General features: G+C 39.7%; 1 protein-coding gene across 1 annotated transcript in view; it reads left to right on the plus strand.

The window, feature by feature from the left end:
* The window catches only part of LOC126248484 (spectrin beta chain, non-erythrocytic 1), a 294,125-nt gene that overhangs the window by 197,769 nt on the left and 76,169 nt on the right, over positions 1-20,187 (plus strand). The window contains exons 38-43 of the mRNA XM_049949503.1: positions 493-645; positions 2,269-2,559; positions 3,458-3,620; positions 11,925-12,112; positions 16,304-16,506; positions 16,755-16,983. Of these exons, the coding sequence (XP_049805460.1) occupies positions 493-645; positions 2,269-2,559; positions 3,458-3,620; positions 11,925-12,112; positions 16,304-16,506; positions 16,755-16,983 (1,227 nt within the window). The remainder of the gene's footprint in view (positions 1-492; positions 646-2,268; positions 2,560-3,457; positions 3,621-11,924; positions 12,113-16,303; positions 16,507-16,754; positions 16,984-20,187) is intronic.

Below are 20,187 nucleotides of genomic sequence, written 5' to 3' on the forward strand. Positions count from 1 at the left end.
GATACATGTCTTCTGTACCTTAAACAAATGATTTAGATTATGTATATTATGAGACTAATAAAGCATAATTCACTAGGTGCATTGAATTGGGCTGTGTTAAATAGTGGATAACAAAGTTACGATAGCTGACAATAATAAATTTGAGATGTCTATTTGTGTTCTACTACATTCAGTTATTTGTACAAGCTAAACAAACATTTTTAAGTTACTCATTGTCACTTGAAGGAAAACACCAGTTATTTATACATTTAAATACAAAAGAAATTAATTTGGTATAATAGTATAAAATGAATTTGTAACTGATGTACAGTTGAAATGTTTCAACTGCTAGAATAATTCTTTGTTGTTTTATTAAGTTCTAACAATTACTATCTGTAGGTTACAGACTTTTTCTCTGGTATAATCAAAAGTGAGCAAGTTTTTGTTGCTGATTGTGAATTTATAGCTGTTCTATAAAGACTTACATTAAAGTAGATGCTTGCTTTCCTTCAGGAAATACAAGAACGGTATGAACAGTTGTTAGAAGAGAGGCAGAGACTTCACACGGCTTGGCAGCATAAGAAGGTTCATCTTGACCAGCTGATTGACCTGCACTTCTTTCTCAGAGATGCAAAGCAAATTGATACAATTAGTAGTACACAAGAGGTAAGCTATTTTACTGGGGGTCAAAGCTTATTTATATTCTAAGAGTAATAAAAGCCTTAAATCACTCTGCTGCTGTTACATCCAAATGCAACAGTAGTAGTTCTTGATATTTAAAAAGTGTACAATAGAAGCTGTTGGTACTATCTGCTGAGAATTTTTGAATTCACTCACACACTCACTCAGTATTCTACTAATGTACTGTGGCTTTTTTCCAGTCTATTTCCTGTGACAAATAGTGTATGCATATGCATGTTCATGCCTGTGTGTGCTCACATGCACATGCATTTGCTAAGATTTTCAATTATAATTTTATTGGGTCTTATAGCTTTGTATAACGCTACTTTTCAAATCAAGTGTTGTTTTACAAAGGATAATGCCGGTAGAGTTTCTCTTCTGTTTTTAATTTTCAATGATATTCTTCGTGTATATATAAAATACGGAGCTGTTACCAGTGCTTGTAACTGCTGAGATAGGTATATCAAGATGAGATTTGTACAAGTGAATTCCAGCTTCTAAGTTTGTTGATGGTTTTAATTCAGTTTGAAACAATCCTAAATTTTATGCACCACTCCCAGATATACTACTTTCTAGCACTTGTGATTCTGAAATATAGACTATTCTTTATGGTTTTAACTTTAATCAATGTAATAGCAATCTTATTCTAGAGATACTGAATCTCTGGTTGGTTGGCCTATTTTCAGTCATTCTGTATGTGTGTCAGAAATTTGTCAGTCTCCTCCTTCTCCTCCTTGTCTTTGAAATTCTCTTCAGTACTTGCTGAATGTCCTGTTGCTTACAAATTTACAACCACCTTCATTCTACATAAACATGTGGTTTTGTTCCCTTAAGATTTTCCTTTCCAAGATTGGAATGCCGTATCTGTGTGTTAAGATATTTTGGCATGAAATGTTATTAGTCATAAATTTTAAACTTTCTTGCTGAGATTCTGAGCACTGTTTGTCTCTTCCAAGCAGTTCAGTTCAAGGATTATTTCTTATGCCATTGTGAGCCCCAAGGCTGGGGCATCATTTAGCAAGATATCAGTCAAGTTGAGGGGGAGTGGCAACACACTAGCTTTTCCTGGCTCAATTAGCCCATAGATGGTTGCACCATGTGGGACGTCCTGCTTAGGATTACATGTGAAACCTGCTCAAAGGTCTTGACAGCAGAAAAGGTATCCTAATTCCCAATAGCAGGGAAAGCAGAATAATCTTGTTGGGTAAAACAACAACAACAACAATAATAATAATAATAGTAACATGACAATTTTAGGCAGTGTTGTTATTTTATTTGTAGAAATTAAAATACCAATGGAATCATCTTATCAACTTCATTTTAAGTCAGCTGAAAAAATGTATAGATAATGCTTCTCTTTCCAGCATTGAATTATTGTGAAAAACATTATATTATTACTATGTCCTCAGTATGATTTCTCTTTAACAGTGGGGGCAGAGTGAACTGTGCCTTAAAATGGAATAAAATCCTGTTGTGTCATAGAGTATATTTTTTTCCAACCATGGTGGCACTAGATCTTAGCATAACATTTATTGTTAGTTATGCTCAATAATTTCTCATCACAATTGCAAAGTTCCATTGCTTTGACTATTAATTTGTAAATTTCAGGCAGCTTTGGCTAGTACAGACTTTGGAAGCACAGTAGAAGAGGTGGATGCCCAGTTGAAAAAACATGATGCTTTTGAGAAGCTTCTTATTGCTCAGGAAGAGAAGGTTTTGGCATTGCAAGAACATGGTGACAAGCTGCTGGCACAAAATCACTTTGAAAGTGGTACCATTGCCAAACGACTTCGTGATGTGGTAGCGAGGCGAGCTCGTGTAAGAGATCTCTGTGCTGCTCGACGACACAGGCTAGAAGAAGCCCTGCTCCATGCTCAGTTTATTCGTGATGTCGCTGAGGTTCGTACATATACTACTTTCACTGTAGTTTTTGTTCAGTGTTAGAGAGGTTATGATGATGTAAAAACATAAAAAACAACTAAGTTTTAAGGTTTGAGCATTTTAAATCAAAGATTTCTTTTAAAAAAAAAACTTGAAGAAGAGAAGGAACAACAGAAATGAGAGTGAAAGGAAAGGGAAGTGACTCAGAGGAAACCAAGTTACAAAGTGAAACAAGAAGTGTCTGAATTCTTTTATTTTAAGTCTTGCACAGTGAGATTTTATTTTGACTACAACAGTATGTCCTTCACATTCTTCCCATTTCCCACCCAATTCCACATAGACTCCTTTCAAACATTTGATCAGCAATATTTTCTGAATCAATCATTTTGAAATATTAGAGGTTTTCCATTTTTTCTCCAGTTATATTGGCACTGTACAAGTTGTTCCAGCAAAATAGGTAATATTTTTAGATGTGCTAGTATGATATAAATTTCTTGTGAATGTGTGTTCACTTTCGGTCGTTATGGAAGTTTAGCTGTTTGGAGATGTATGCTGTAGTATGATTTGCATGTAAGTATAAAACAAATGACATATTTTTCAAGTATGTTGTTTTAATGCAGTTTTAATCTGCAGTTGGTTCTGGTATGATGAAAATGCAGCATATCATTAAAGATGCAAAATATACCAATCACGTATTCATTTATGGGTTTATTGTTCACATTCTCATATAGTAACCCTTTCTGTCTTACTGTGGGTATAGCTCCATTTTTTATGTGAACAGATGTAGTTATTTGCCAGTTAATAGAAAGGTCTGTGCATTCCAAATCTTTGTGATAAAGATGAAATTCACATTCATTTTCCAGTTTGTTTTGGGAATATGTATTTTCAATTTTTCTTATATTATTTTTGTTAAAAGGCTGAATCATGGATTGGTGAGAAACAGAAGAAACTTGAAGCTGAAGTAAGCAAGGGTGAAGTTAACAGCATTGAAGACAAAATTAAGAAATTGCAAAAACATCAAGCTTTCCAAGCTGAATTGGTTGCACATGAGACAATGATCCAGCAAATAAGAGAGAAGGGTAAGATGACAGTCATTTCCACTCCTTTGGTATGATTGCTGCACGCCATTAATTTTTATTAATTTGATTCAGTTTTTATCTTGATGATATTATGAAGTATTTGGTCTTCTGTGGTATAAGAATATCTGTTCTGTAGTTGGACATTCATTGTAAATTATTTCAGTTCTATTTTAGTTTATTTTCTGCCTTACATTCCATTTAGCCTGTTAAGTCCCTTAATTCGTTATTAAAGTGTGTCTGACTAGAGGAAAACAGTAAAATAAAGGGGCTTCAGATGTAGTCCATTAACAGATATTCCTTTTGGTTGCCCCAGTTTAAGAACCTGAACACTTCTTTTAGATGTGCTTAAAATAGTTTTGGTGTTATGGTATCCCCTTTCCTGACACTCCTTTCAGTTCACTGTAAAGACAACACATTGAGTTGGAGACAGGCACAACAGACACACTCTTACACATTAGCTTTTGGCCAAAGCCTTTTTCAGAATAGGAAAATCGCACGCACGCACGCACATATGACTGATACTCCAGCATTTTCTGAAGAAGGTAGTCATGTGTGCATGAGATGTGCTTGCTCGTGTGAACAAATGCATTTGCTTCCATTTCTGAAGAAGACTTTGGATGAAAGCTAATGTGTAAGTGTCTTTTTATTGTGCCTGTCTACAACCCAATGTGTCCTCTTAATGATGTGTTGCAATCTATCTTGTCCATTTATTGGTGATATTCCAACCTGGAGTTCCCTCTTTCAGTTCTTAATTTCTCATTATTGTTACAGAATCTGATGGAAGCTGTAGCATTAAATTACATGTTCTTCAGTATCCTAACACAGGCCAAGTCACTGCATTGTTTGTCAAAGGCTATTAGTACAGAGATTGATTCAAGAGCTTTCTCAGAATTCATGCATTCCAGACAAGGCTGTACTTAATTATTGCTCCATTCTATGCTATAGTTTGATTAGCCAATGGTTGGTAGTGATATGTCTGCATCTAAAGCCAGTCTATTTCTTGTTGTGATTAAAATCTAATGTTTTTGAGTGCAGTTGGCAATAATTTTGGTGAATTTCCTGTCATGAATATGAGGCTGTATTTTTATAGTTCCTTGTATCTTGTTTGTCTCCTTTCTTGTGAAGAAGAAAAATATTAGAATTATTCCACGTTTGGGAAACTGTCCTACTCCACAGACATGCTGATTACTTTGCTTCCAACTTTAACTATTTCTATTAAAACTGTTGTCTCAAGGTTCCTTTCCTTTCATCATATGGCAAATCACTTTGCACTCCTTGTCTAGTATTATATCTGAAATGTTGCTGTTTTCATTATTAACTATTTTTTCATGCTTGAACAATACAAACATCTAAAGGAACACTTCAAATTCATGTGCTATTTGTTTTTTGTTGATTGTAACTGTATTATCTGCCATCTTAACTTATGAAATGTGATGTCCATCAAATGAAAGTTTCTATTTTGTTTTGTTCATGAGCCCATTGTTGACACTTGTTCCTATAATCAACTTTTCATTCTATCTTGTTTCATTTATGGTTTGCTTATAACTGTTGCCTTGCCCTTGAGAGTTGTCTTGTTCAGATTCTGATTTTCTTTACTTTTGTTTCTTTTATATTTGCTCTTTATGGAAGAACATTGTTGTTCAATTGTTCATTTTATCTCTCTCTGTATAATTTTTGTTTTTTTATGGTGCTGACTTTGTTGCATGATCTGATCTGTTATACAACCTTAATTTTTAATAAATTCTTAGAATATACATTTATTACTTCTACCTGATGAGTCTTTCTTTCTGACTTTGTACTTTTAATTTGCTCATTGTTAGCCTAAAATTACTTTAGAATGTAAAGTGGGATTTTCCCAGCAGATTCTACTTGTGCATAAGCTCTGTCTACAAGATTCCAATAAAGAGAACTATTCTTGTAAGATTTTCTGTCATTTATGAACTTATGTGAATCTTTGTGGAAATCATACACATCATTCTCATAATGGGAGCAGATTGATGCATTTCCATGGAAAATTTTGTTTATCTTTAATTTAAATGTTACTATTCTGTCAGAGATTCCTTAACTAGGTGTAATAGTGTTAATTAATGTTGTGTTCCTAAATTCCCTCCTTGCTCTAGTCATCTTTAATAGGAAATGTGTACAGATTTTAATTCTGTATGGTCTTCATTTATTCTCTGCAGTTAATTGTTCTCAAATGAGTGCAGTAGAACCAGTTGTGTTTCTAAGATCTGTGTAGCCAAACTTAGTGACAAAGGTGGACAGACATAAGTAGCTTGGTGTCCCACGTAGCCTGTCTGCCACTTTAAGTTTTCTTGCATTTGGGTGATAATACTGTCATAACAGGAACCGTCACATGGCATTATGATCAGCACTAGTCCTTCTAATGGTACAATTGCCTTCCAGGACCCAAATAGTTTGGCTGCACAGAGGGCTCACAACTCTTTTGTGAGTATATGTGTGGTGAACATGGGCCCCAAGCCATTGCAGTATTTCTTCTTTTCTTGTGCTACAGTTTTGCTCTATGACTATATCTTTTCTCCAATCTATTCTTTAAGACAGATTCCCCAATGATAAACAGCATCATTAATGGGCCGTCAATTCTGGCCCCTCATACTTCATTCCCTTTATTTTGCACCACATATTTTGCTAAACTTACATTCGACCCCTTCATCTGGGTTTGTCCTGGACCTTTCACAATTTTTTTTACAGATTATGCATGCCATGTGGGGAAGGTCTTCCACTACCCAGCATGATAGTGGAGGGTCATCAGGTACCCATATGATGCTATCACCCAGACCATGCAGGGATCACACTGTGGAGGATCAAAATGTCACCTTTCCATGCATGCTGAGGGGGCACCAGGGCTCCAGGCACTGGCCCTTTTTCTCTGACTGAGTGTAGCCCATTGGGAGAGCCCTCCTTTGGTAGGCAGCATCATCGCAGTTATTTGGCATCATTAAGTGACCAAAATTATCTGTCTATGGTTGCAAGGCCTGGCATTCTCTTCAGACTGACTGTAATTTAGTGCTGATCATTAAGACCATGGAAACTTTCCCTCCTAGCCACACCATGGGAGCAAAATAAAGTGGAGCAATTTGTGGATAGTTATTTCCACAGGTCTTTGTTTACCATCTAGACAGATAGAGTTCTTTGTCTCTACTGAACTATTGTTTCTTGTGGAGAATATTGCAAACACATTTGGTGTTCCCTTAACAAATTGCAATGTGATTCCATCTTAAGACAAGGAATGCTATTCAGTCCTGAGCATTATTTGTTTGCAAACAACTTGGTGATGTGTCTGTTACTATTACATCCCTGTAAAAATCTCAACATGGTTCAGGGATTAATTTTTCACTGGGACCTGATGCTGCAGACAGACGAAGAACCATGCAAACACCTAGGATGACAAAGGTTCCACGTCATACATCATGTACACCAAGGCCCACCAGGCAACAAGGTAGACACCAGTGCATTCACCCTTGCTTTTGAGGCGCATTCACTAAACGTCAAAATCATGTCCGACTATTTTGATGGGTAACTCCCTGATGTGGTGTTTCAAATGCCAGCATTTTGGGATATGGCTTCCCAGCGTACATACATTTGTGGAGACAGTGGCGGCCACTTCACAAAATCTTACCATGTACACTACCAATTGCCTATGTCATTTGTGGCAATGACCACCCTCCTCAAATTCTGAAGTGTGCTAACCTACTCAAGGAATGCAAAATTCAGGAACTGAAGGTCACAGATTGTGTGTCATTTTTGGAAACTCAGAAAAAATGTCTGTCTGTATCCAGTGTAAATGAAAGTGACCTTTGCCACTACTGTGGCCAGATCATCAGCAGTACTAGGTGTATTTAGTCCCAGGACATTGACACCAAGCAGTTGCGCAAATAAGCTTGACCATGGGGGTGATAGGCTCTCCATTTTCATGGTTCTTGCACCACGATCTTCAGGAACCACTCCTCACATCCAGCTGGAGCAGCAGCTTTCTCATCAAGTCTATACTGGTAACAGGGTTCTCTCTCAGGAACCCTCTCAAGGGAAATCCGCAGATTGAGCCCCAACACCAGCCAGTGGCTGAAGGAGCCGCAGACTGTGGGTCCCAGGGCTGCCCATTCTTTTTCTGTTCCTACACTCACAGCAGATAAGACCTTGCAATAAGAATAAGAATGAGAAGGAGTAGGAGAAGCAGAAGAAGGCTACTGCAGTGATCCAGGAGGCACTAGATGCCCTCCTACACCGTTGGACTCTGAACTGATGTATGTTGGAATTGTCCCAATTCCACATGTGACACAGTGATACTGTGTTGTGATCTGTCCTCCTGGCTTCCTCATTCTAACCAGGACATCCTCAACATGATGATCCAATGTATCCCCAATGGATATTGCTGTCCATATGTCAGAACAACAACAACAGCAGCAGCAGCAGCAGCAAAATTCTGTAAGTCTGTCTTTGTACAAGATGGCTGAGAAATCACAGCTGACCACCATCTGGTTGGGTTCGGAACAACAATCTGACAGGCTCTCTCTAAACTCTAATACCAAATTGTGGTCTTTTTTTATCTCTATGGGTATACGACACTGCTTGATGCCATCACATTTTACTTACCTTCCATGACTGGGGCATTCGAGGTTCCTACACATTTCAGTTCATTGGTTTGTATTCCTCAGATAGTTTTGAATTAGAGTTGGTACATTGCTGAACTCCAAAAGAACATCCCACAAGACTCCATGCAATGTGTTCTACTCTACCTAATTGTCATCAATGAGCTGATGACATATGTTGGACCACTACCACTGCACTGTATGTCGACAACATTTGTATTTAGTGTAGCTCCCAGTATAAAGCTTTGACTGAACACCAGCTCCAAGGTACCACCTGAATTGCTTCATCTTCCAATTGCCTGCTACATAAACTCAAATCATGCATTTCTGTCATCACACCATGGCCCATCATGATGCAAAACTCTATTTGGGTCCCCGTCACTTGGATTTTGTTTCCTTCAAGACTAGTGCCACAGACCAGAGTATTCCTTGCTGAGGTTGGGGTCTTCCCTTGTGTGGGATTACCATTGAAATGTACCAAGAGGCCCTCTTCCAGGATCTGACCTAACATCCTTTGAATGTATTCCCTGTGATTTCCTGCACACACACACATCCTTGTTTAATACCCAGACCATGAATTAGGATGATCTATTAGAAGGACCTAAAGTTTCATTCATTCCCATGGACTTCCAGTGTCTGTTCCTCTCAGACCTTCTGGAATATCAGGGAACTACCATCATCTACAGTGATGGCTTTAAAACCATGGATGGGAATGGATATGCCTTTAAATCTCCCACAAATCAGGAATAACAATTGTTACTAGGAATGTGTAATGATTTTTGTGGCAGAGTTGATAGCCGTTAATAGAGCCCTATATTTTTACTAAACAGTTCTTCCTCAGTCATGTTTTAATGTGTAGTGACACGACAAGCAGTCTCCAGGTTATTGACTGATGTTGTCTTGTCACCTCATGATATCTGTCATTCATGTCTTTATCTTTGACCTGAGTCACACTGCCTGCTTAGTTGTCTTTACATGGATCTCTTAAGTCATGTGGATATCCCAGGGAATGAACTGCTAGACAGTTTGTCTAGAGAAGCAATTACATGCCCAATATTCATTCTGATGATCCCAGGTATGCCTTTGCAGGTGAAAATAAGACCTCTCCTCACTCAAAGGTGGAACAACATCTGGAGGGCTACTGCTTCCTTTGATAACCTCTGCACTATGAAGGAGACCACTGCTAAATGAAACTCCTCCTGGAATGAATCCATTGTCCTATATGCCCTCCTCATTGATCATACCAGATTAACCCATAGTTTCGTTTTATGTAATAAACCACCTCCCTGTTGTGGTTGTAAAGGCTTACAGTCATTAGATCCTGATTTAATGCCCCTCATCCTGGCTTTCGATGCAAAGTATGGTGTTCACTTTCTTTGCCTCTGGTACTGACATACATCTTGTTGTTAGTGAAACTGGTTCTCTCTTTTCTCTGTGAAAGTGGTATTTATTCTCAGATATAACATTTTAAACTTCTTAAGGGGTGGGGACATCTCCCATTACGTGCTGGATCTGGGGGACCCACTATCCTACCTCATTTGCCAGCCAGCTGATCACAGTGATGAATAAGGGATGCTGTTTCCCTCTTTAATGCTTTGACTGTAATGGACTGGGGTAGGGATGGCTGTGGGAGAGATTGCCTCTGTCACATGCACAGTCCTAGGTGACACACACATGGCCCCACACATCTATACTGACCTGATTATTTCTCTCACCTTGTTTTATTATTGTTGGTCTGCCTGATGCCCATTACTTTTTTATCCTTCTCTATTTTTTAATATGCATCTCTTGGCTAGAAGGCATTCTTTACACTCTAACTGTCTTTGCCTTTAATTGGGTTGGTGGGGAGGTGCTACTCAAAACTCTCCTGACATAGATGAGCCTCATCTGCTCTGACCTATGTACTCGTCTGACCAAACTACTTTCACTTCTCTTTAAATTATATCTCAGCTGTGGCATCAATATTGCTTTCAAGGCCTCATTTTTATCACTCCTGCATACTCTAATTTGATCAAATTTGTGGTGGATGTCGCTAACTCCAGATAAATTACCTCTTGATCTAGGGTCTTGTGACCTCAATGTCTAATGCTTTAACACCAACAAAAAAACCAAACAACCACCAAACAGTTTAGTTACAAGTTTGGAAAGTGATAAATCTCTTGCGAGATATGCTTGCTGCAGTATTGGCTAAAGCCTAGGTGCTTCTGAATCTCACAGACAGGAATAAATGTGCTGTTTCCCATGATGCTCACATGCTACCAAGAAACTCAAGTCAACATTGATGTTTAGCACTTTTCCTATGCTCCTCTGAACCACAACCCATTTAATCAAAACCGTAACAAACTTTGACTTTGCATGCTGTCTGCAGTATGGGTTGGTGAGCAACCCTTTTTTATTTATAATCACACACACAGTGACTTCAGAAAGTAAATTACACACATGATCTCATGGCAAAACCATTGTGCAACAAGAGTGGCACATCTGAGTACATGTTCTGGATTTCCTGCAGACATAAATTCTGGAAACAGTGTGAATAGCAGGTGCATCACAGTGTGAGACTGAAGTTGTGGGGCAACTGGAAGTGTACTCAGAAATTGAAGTATCTGGGACAGTACAAGTCTTATGGGAAAACTGTCTAAATTTCACAAAGATTCACTACGAAATTCTGGTGGTGTAGGGACCAAATGCAATGTTGCATCCAGTCATGGTGAAATGATGCAACATTGTGATGAAGGCTGCACAGATGTGGGCGATGATGATCCTGAAGGAAGATCTTGCATCAAGTGGTTTCCATCTTTTTACCAAGACGTTCCTGGGGGGGGATAGATTATTGAATGATGAGGACATTCACATAATGGTCATTGCATGGCTCCATAACCAAGGAGCGGATGTATTTTGTTAAGGAATTGAATGATTGAAAGAATGTTCAGACAGTTGTTTATAGAGACTTGGGGTCTGTATTGAAAAATATTGTAATGTATCTGAGAAGTGTACTGCAGCATTAAATAAAAATTACTTGGTGTGCCATAATAATGTGTAACTTTTATTTTGAAATTCCCTCATAATGCTAACAGCTGAATGGCATGAATGTCTGTCTAAATTGCTGTTTCCCTTAACCCTCACCAAGATGTAATTAATGACTCTTTCTTGCTCTTAAATTACCTATTGCAGACAAAAGAGAGTTTTTACATGAAATATGCATTGTCTTTCAGGACATTGTGGAATCACAGTTGTTATCTACCCTTAGCAGTTTCAAAGATGTTTTTATATTTAAAGAATATCTCTTCAGGAAGTGAAAGTTCAAAGTTGTTACTGGTGACACAGTGTTTCTGTCTGGTAGAGAAACTTGTTCATAATCTATGTTTATTGCTGTACGTAATAGAAGTGAGCTGTCTCTATTTACCAAATTGGAAAGAACTCAAATTAACATAACACAGCAAGATATTGTGCTTGAGCTACTGCCAGAAGTAAATTGTTTGCTTTGGCAGCAAATAAATAAATATTTGCCCATCAGCATCATTGTGTTTTGCGGTTATGATGCAACAGAGTGGTTTTGAAAGCCTCTTTGTAATAGATGACTCAGAATTTTGCCATTTGCTGTTCAAGAAAAAAGTTCCACATGTTCATAGTTAATTACAATGAATAACAACTATGATGTGAGTTAGAAATACATAACAGCTTTTCTTACAATCAGGTGAAATGCTGCTTGCGAAGAAACACGAAGCATCACGTGAAATTCGTTCCCAGCTTGAACATCTGCTCGCAGCGTGGCGTCAGCTTTTGAAAGACTCAAATAATCATGGTCAAGGGTTGGAAGAAGCCCAAGATATTTTGGAGTTCAACAACCAAGTGGAAAAGATTGAGTCTTGGATAAGAGACAAGGTAATATATTTAATGAAGTATCTGAAGCACAGGAATAAATTTTGTTTCTGGGTTTGAATTTGGTGTATAACATTTGAACAGTATAACAGTATTTATTCATTTATTGAATTACTGTATTGATGTACAGTATATTTTCAGTGATAAGGAGTGTTATATGTTAGAACATGCAACTTGTAATAGATAATTAGACTACTTTACAGAAATGTTTTGCCTTCTGAAAGAGAGAAATTATTGTAGAAACTCAATCTTTCTTTTAGACAGATGTTTATCATCCTCAGCCTCTGCTGGAAATCAATTTAAATGGTAGTTGGCCTGAAATGCCCATTCATGCAGAGTATAGGGACTATGAGAACTATTTTCACTCACTTGGGTTAAATAGTGTGACAGTCAGAAGGAACTAAGAAATGGATGAGAATGATTTTCTCACCTATGTTGATGGTATCTCTCTCAAATTGGTTGGCTTTTGAAGAAGCACCAAATCAAATATATCTTCTATCTTGACCAAGAGCAGGATTCATCAGATCAGCAGAGGTCACACTGGTTGGAAGTTATTCTGAATGAGGAATGGTGGAACAGTCTGTATAGTAGCCTGGCATTAAGTCCCGACGTTGACTAACTTCTTAGAGGCTGTGCGCCAGCCTAAGTACTCCCAATGCAGAGTGTGGGCTATTTCCAGGAACATGACTTTTAGAGGGAAATAGCACCTCCTGTTGATGTTTGGAACACTGTTAGGTGACAAGAATAGTGCCTACAGTGGTAGTGTCCAGAGTTCCTGGCGATAGCAAGTTGTGTTGTTATTGTTGTTGTTGTGCTGGCTTGTTACCCGTAACTGTTATTACTGAACTGGTTTGCAGGTCTTGGTAGAATGTGGATGTTACCTGAGGCTAGACCACCCATGAGATGTGACTGTGCAATGGTTGCTGTCTGGTCGTGTTATAGGTGTGGACACTGCATCTCATATTCCTTGTAAGAAAGGTGGTAGAGCCACCTTGCAAGCAGCTGGAAGATCCAAATGGTGAGATTATTGGTCCCAGAGGATTGGGGAAGGATGGGCAAGGAAATTGGTTATGCCCTGTGAATGGAACCATCACAGCATGTGCCTGAAGCGATTAAGGGAAATCGTGGAAAACCTAAATCAGGATGGCCGGACATGGGTTTGAACTGTCATCCTCCTGAATGCAGGTCCAGTGTGCTACCCACAGCACCACCTCACTCAGTCCATTCCCCTTTGGAGAAAAATATGTCAAAGCCATCGAGTTGTTGCCGCAGAGCCTGTACTCAATCACTCCCAAGGGAGAGAGACGGTGGAGCCCACCAGATTGTGAAAGGAGCAGCATTGATAGGTGACCCCAATGGGAGCAGTGCCTTGCCTGGGTCATGTATGTGACTACTTATGGCTGGATAGCAATTAACCAGCGCAGTCCAGACCCCAGAGCTGTCACCCAAGGATGAGAGATGTTGCCATGCAGATGTCACAGTTGCAATGGCGAACAGTGTGGGTGGTGCAAGAATGGCATGACTGAAACAATAAACAGATTAAAGATAGGTAACTGCATCAGGACTGTTGGTATAGAGTGGCAAGGAAAGAACATGGAAATGGAAAAGGACAGAGCAGTGGAAGAATCCATTGAGCACAAAACTGCCAGAGAATCCAGTGTAGAAAGAAGCACTGCAGGAAGAGGCAGAGCACTTGAAGGATTGGTATGTTGAGTGCTTGCCACTGGATTTTGCATAAGATCATGGAAAGAAAATGTAGGCCTTGGGTAAAGAATGGTGAATGGAGGGTTGCATTGAGCCAAGGAGGCTGGCAGGAGGGGGAGTGGCACACTGAAGGTGGTTGCTCCTTCGAGCCCAGAAGACCCTAGACACACAGATAGGGTGGTTACATGGGGCCAGTCGTGGTGCTGCCAGACAGTTATCAGTGCCCTCAAGAAGGATGTCACCCATCACTGCCTCACCCCATCAAATGGACAGACTGACTGTTGCAGCATCGTCAGGTGTGGATGGAGGAGGGTGGGAGGCCAGGCAACAGATGAGGTTCACTGCAGTGGAATGGAACTGGAGTCCCATGGGGAACAGACATCTTAAGCAAGGCCATCCTCAGAAGAAGGCCTGCTGTGGCTGCAACATGCAGATGCAGCAGGAAGCAGCATCAGATGGTGGAGGAGCATGGTGATTGGGCGCCAGATATGGCTCAATGCTGCTGGTACATACTATAGTCCTCTCACCCAGAAGTTGGAAAAAGGCCAGATTATCAGGCAAGAAGACCATACAGAAAAGACATGATGTAATACAGGTCACATTAAGTCCAGGGCAGAAAATGAGAGATGGAATCAAAGGCAAAAAGGAAAGCCTCATGCTAATGACAGGATAGAAACTAAAAAGGTTGGGCACTAGAGCCATATTGGCAAAGTTGGCAGACCTAATCAGCAAGTAGAAACAACTTCGAGCTTGACTGAGGGCAAAAATGTAGCATGTTGTCACTAAACCTGGTATGTCATGAGATTGAGATAATTGTTGCCTATCTGTTAAAGAGATGGGTAACAGTGCAAAGAAATTGGTAACTTTAGCTGTTACCAATGACAATGGACATAACAATATCGAGAACTGTGTCACCAATGACAGAAAGGGATGTTGCAAAATGTGAAATGGTGTTGCTAATGACAGAAATGGACATTGACAGGAAGAGTTGTACCCTCATCACCAGTCCACTGCCCAAAGCATTGTCGTCCTTGGGAAATGCCTGTCATGCTGCACCGTGGGGAAGCAACAGGAATTAGCATTGGCAGAACTGGAGGGGGCAGCAGATGGGTCAAAACTATCCTTGTATCCAATCTGTTATGTTTGGATTTGGTACATACAGATAAAACATCAGTCAAGTAGACTAGAAGTAACATCACATTTGCTGAGTGTACTGTTGCAGGAAGAAATAACACTATCAGGCAACTGTGCAGACTGTGAGGGTTACAGGAAGACATACCACTTAGAATGTAACTACCTAGGGAGTTACTAGAGGAGATATCGCCAAGCTGATAACTCCATTGAACTTGTGCGATGGAGCCCTAACAGTGAGGTGGAGTTAAAGGCCTATATCAATGAATCAGTCTCCACTGAGAGGAGGAATTGTCAGATCAGCAGAGATCAGTGTTGGCCGAGAGTTACTCCAATTGAGTAACTGTGGAGCATTTGATGCAACTGCGTGATGCAGTTCCTGTTGATGAATGGCTTCTTGGAGGCCACGTGCTGGGCTAAATACTACCAAGATTGAGGTATACAGCACGAATTATTTCCGAGTATGTTACATGTGAAGAGATATAGTCCTACAATGGCTGTGCCCTCTATCATGACTTGGAATGCTGGCATGTGTCAAGAATAGTGCCTGCAGTAGTAGCATCCTGATTTCCTGGTAATAACAAGCTGCTTTATACCACTACCCAGAACTGTTACTGTTGTGCTGGCGTGTAGACATCTGTGCAGACATGGGTATGTTGCAGTTGCCATTCAGTAGGAGTGCAGGTGCAGACTATTAATTAAACTGGACACAATTTGGAGGAGAGAGATTGGTCAAAAGTTGTTAGTTTTGTGCTTGTCTTCTTCTTTGTGAAAAGCAATTGTTATCGAGGTTTTCAGTGATTGTGGGGAAACTCCATTAGTGGTCATATTCACAACAGTCTTACAATTTTATTAACAAATTTTGCTCTGACTGGTACTAAATTGGAAGGAATTTCTTGCACTTATAATAATTATGAAAATTTTCTTCAAAGTTACTGACACTAAAAAGAGCGGGTGGGGCATGCACGCGCGTGCGCACACACACACACACACACACACACACACACACACACACACACACACACACACACACTCACTCTCCGTGTATATTGGTGTATGCATATGTGGATGCCATATTTTCTTATTACCTGTGTGAAGTTGCCAGATGTAAGTATTCAGTAGAACATGTGACCAAGAAAAGAGAAATGGGAAAGAGAACATTGAGAACTAAGTGTCTCAAAACAGGATGATGATTGTGCAATGGAGAGGAAACACAAAGAAATGAAAACCAAAATATTTGGTGTCTAATGCTAAACCTTTGTATATTTTCTGTCTCTGTATTTTCTCTTTGTTGTTTACAATGCATTTTGTCTTCTTGGTTCATTTATGTTTCTTCTCCTTCTTTTGTTACATCTGTAGGAAATGATGGTTCAAGCTGGTGACACTGGCCGTGACTATGAGCACTGCTTGGAGCTTCAACGTAAACTGGATGATGTTGATTCAGATATGCGAGTTGATGACTCTCGTATGAAGTCGATCAATGTTCTGGCAGAAAAGTTGATTAGGCAAGGTCGTAGTGATACCCGTAGTGTACACCAGCGCCGAGATGACTTGAACAGCAAGTAAGATTTTCAGCTAAAATTAGGGATTTTTTGGTCATCACACTATTTACAAACATTTTATAACATATCATTTATCTCTTTTATAATGTAGCAATTACCTAGCTTGATACAGATATTGTATAAAATACTACTGCCATTTTGGCATATAGGAATAAAAGAAATATAATATTCTCACTGGAATTAATTTATTGGATTTGAAGTAGCAAGTAAAAGTATGATCATAATGGGGAACTTCTTCCTTGCCTCAGATGGCGTGCTCTACAGGGTTCTTTGAGCAAATATAGGGAAAAATTAGCTGGAGCTCTGGAAGTACATGCATTCAATCGTGATGTGGATGATACAAGTCAGAGAGTTGCAGAAAAGGCAGTTGCAATGAGCTCAGAGGATGTAGGACGTGATCTATCAGCTGTAGAGCAGTTGCAGAGGAAACACGAAGAACTTGAAAGGGATATGATTGCTATTGAAGACAAGCTGAAGGTACGTGCTAAATTTTGTACCCAATGTGTTACTCAAAGGCCATTAATATTGTGTAAAGTAATATAGTTCCATAAATGATGATGAACTATTATTTATACACTATTTGATCAAAAGTATCCAGACACCCCCAAAAACATACGTTTTTCATATTTGGTGCAATGTGCTGGCACCTACTGCCAGGTACTCCATATCAGCAACCTTAGTAGTCATTAGACATCATGAAAGAGGCTCATCATGAAAGAGCAGAATGGGGCACTCCATGGAACTTGGGACATTGAACGTGGTCAGGTGATTGGGTGTCACTTGTGTCATATATCTGTATGCAAGATTTCCACACTCCTAAACATCCCTTCGTCCACTGTTTCCAATGTGATAATAAAGTGGAAATGTGATGGGACATGTACAGCACAAAAGCATATGAGCACACCTCGTCTGTTGATTGACAGAGACCGCCGACAGTTGAAGAGTGTCATAATGTATAATAGGCAGACATTTATCCAGACCATCACCCAGGAATTCCAAACTGCATCTGGACCCACTGCAAGTACTATGATAGTTAGGCAGTAGGTGAGAAAACTTGGATTTCATGGTTGAGCAGCTGCTCATAAGCCACACATCACACCGGTAAATGCCAAATGACACATCGCTTGGTGTAAGGAGCGTAAACATTGGATGATTGAACAGTGGAAAAACATTGTGTGGAATGACAAATCACAATACACAATTTGGCAATCCAATGGCAGGGTGTGCATATGGTGAATGCCCGGTGAATGTTATCTGCCAGCATGTGTAGTGCCAACAATAAAATTCGGAGGCAGTAGTTTTATGGTGTGGCCATGTTTTTCATGGAGGGGGCTTGCACCGCTTGTTGTTTTGTGTGGCACTACCACAGCACAGGCCTACATTGATGTTTTAAGCACCTTCTTGCTTCCCACTGTTTAAGAGCAATTTGGGGATGGCAATTGCATCTTTCAACCCGATTGAGCACCTGTTCATAATGTAAGGCCTGTGGAGGAGTGGTTACACAACAGTAACATCCCTGTAATGGACTGGCCTGCACACAGTCCTGACCTGAATCCTACAGAGCACCTTTGGGATGTTTAGGAACGCCAACTTCGTGCCAGGTCTCACCGACCAACAACGATACCTCTCCTCAGTGCAGCACTCCATGAAGAATGGTCTGTCATTCCCCAAGAAACCTTCCAGCACCTGATTGAACTTATGCCTGCGAGAGTCATCAAGGCTAAGGGTGGACCAACACCATATTTAATTCCAGCATTAGCGATAGAGGGTGCCAAGAACTTGTAAGTCATTTTCAGCCAGGTGTGGGGATACTTTTGATCACATAGTGTATGTAAGATACAGTTTCTGGCAATTGTTGCAGATATTCAAGTAACAGTTGTGAATAATTTTTGCTTCAGTTGCTTTTAAGCATTCCGTTCTCAATTTTAGTGGAGTATTTTTTTCTGGATGCTCTGCTAGAATAATATGTTGCTCCTTTTGATTAGTAGCTTTTATGCACAGTTTCACAATGATTCCCATTGGTAGCAAAATTTTATGAGCAAAAGGATTATTTTAGCACTAAATTAAACACTATGTTACAACACTGATATCTCTACCACTAGATGCTGATTATGCTTAGTACATTCATGTATTCATTATATACTATTAATTAATATCCACATTGTTTTGTGTAACTGTTCTGCATAGTGTTTGCTATTGGTCTGGAGAGTTGGTATCGGTGTCCTGGCTAAGAATGGAGAAGAGGAATGATATGCTGCCTTAGATACACTATCTTAGCAACTGTATTCTGAATATTGATGATTCATTTGGGTATAAATTAAGTGTTCCTGCAATGTCTTAATTAATACTTTTGTTCTATTCATGACTGGTAGCTGTGCCTATAATATTTTCCTCACTTTTTAATATGCTATGTTGATTTTTAAGAGAACAAGGACAGCACAATTTCCTTTCCCCCATTAGTTCTTCATAATCATTCTAAAGAGATAATACCAGTTTAACATCCTGTTCTTCGCGAAGGGAATCCCTCCAACTGTAGGGAATGCTACAAAAACACTCCTTCAGCCTGGACCCTTCTGACAATTGTTGCGGGGTGTTTGCTTTCAGACACTTCACACCATGCTCCCCACTGTTCATCTGTCTGATGGAGCATTAAACATGAGTCATATGTAAAGATGAAGTCTCATTGGAAGTCCATTTGCAGTTCTGGTGTGCAAATTCCAGCCATCATTGCTGATGAACAGCAGTCAGCTTGGTTGCATGGACCACGTGCCTGCTGTGAAGGCCCATATGCAGCAGTGTTCCCTGAATGGTCATTTATGAGACACTGTTGGTAACCCCTTGGTTCATCTGGGTGGTCAGTTGCTCGTCTATTCACCCACACACATCTCTTCAGCCATCATTCACCTCTGTCATCTATGGTGTGTGGTGCACAACAGTTGCGTCAGCACTGGTTTTGGGTAGCGCCATTTTGCCATGCGCAGTAGACTTTAAACACAGTAGCACAAAAACAGTTTACAAACTTAGCTTTTCAGAAATGTTTCCACTCTGGGCCTGAAAGCCAATGATAATGTCCTTTTGGACATTAGATATGTTGCTCCATTTCTGCATTACAACAGTGACTGCACAGTTTTCCACATCCCCTACCCCCCAACATGCATTGTTTACCCTCCAGTGCTGGTGCTGCCACCCACCACCTGCTGTCTGTGAGTTGTTATTGCATGTTGAACATAGGTGATGTTCACATTAATGTGACAGTACCATGCGTCTCTGACAGTTGTAGCTTCAGATTTTAAAAATCACGAGTTGTTAGTATGTCATATTTGGCTTGCTAGTTATGTGCTACAATGTTGCTTTTGGCACATTCTCCTGGGTGACTTTCTTACCTAATCCTTGAATAATCATTTTTCTTAAAGCCTGGTCTTCTTTTATGCTTATTTAAGGAACCTCTATATCCGAAACTTTTTGTTTGACTTTGTCATTCATGTGTATCTGCTACCACGTAGTATGCAGAAGGTTTTTTTTTTTTTCTATCCTTATTTGATTGTTGTAACAGCCACAGGCCAGTGGGCTTGCGACTATATCATTCCAAATGCAAAAGACCATGCAACTCTCTTTTCAAGGTAATAGTTTTGAAATTCTAAAAAATTTGGAGGGTTGTTATTGCTATTTAGCCACCACAAG

Source organism: Schistocerca nitens, chromosome 3 (assembly GCF_023898315.1).
Source record: "Schistocerca nitens isolate TAMUIC-IGC-003100 chromosome 3, iqSchNite1.1, whole genome shotgun sequence".
Taxonomy (NCBI): Eukaryota; Metazoa; Arthropoda; class Insecta; order Orthoptera; family Acrididae; genus Schistocerca; species Schistocerca nitens.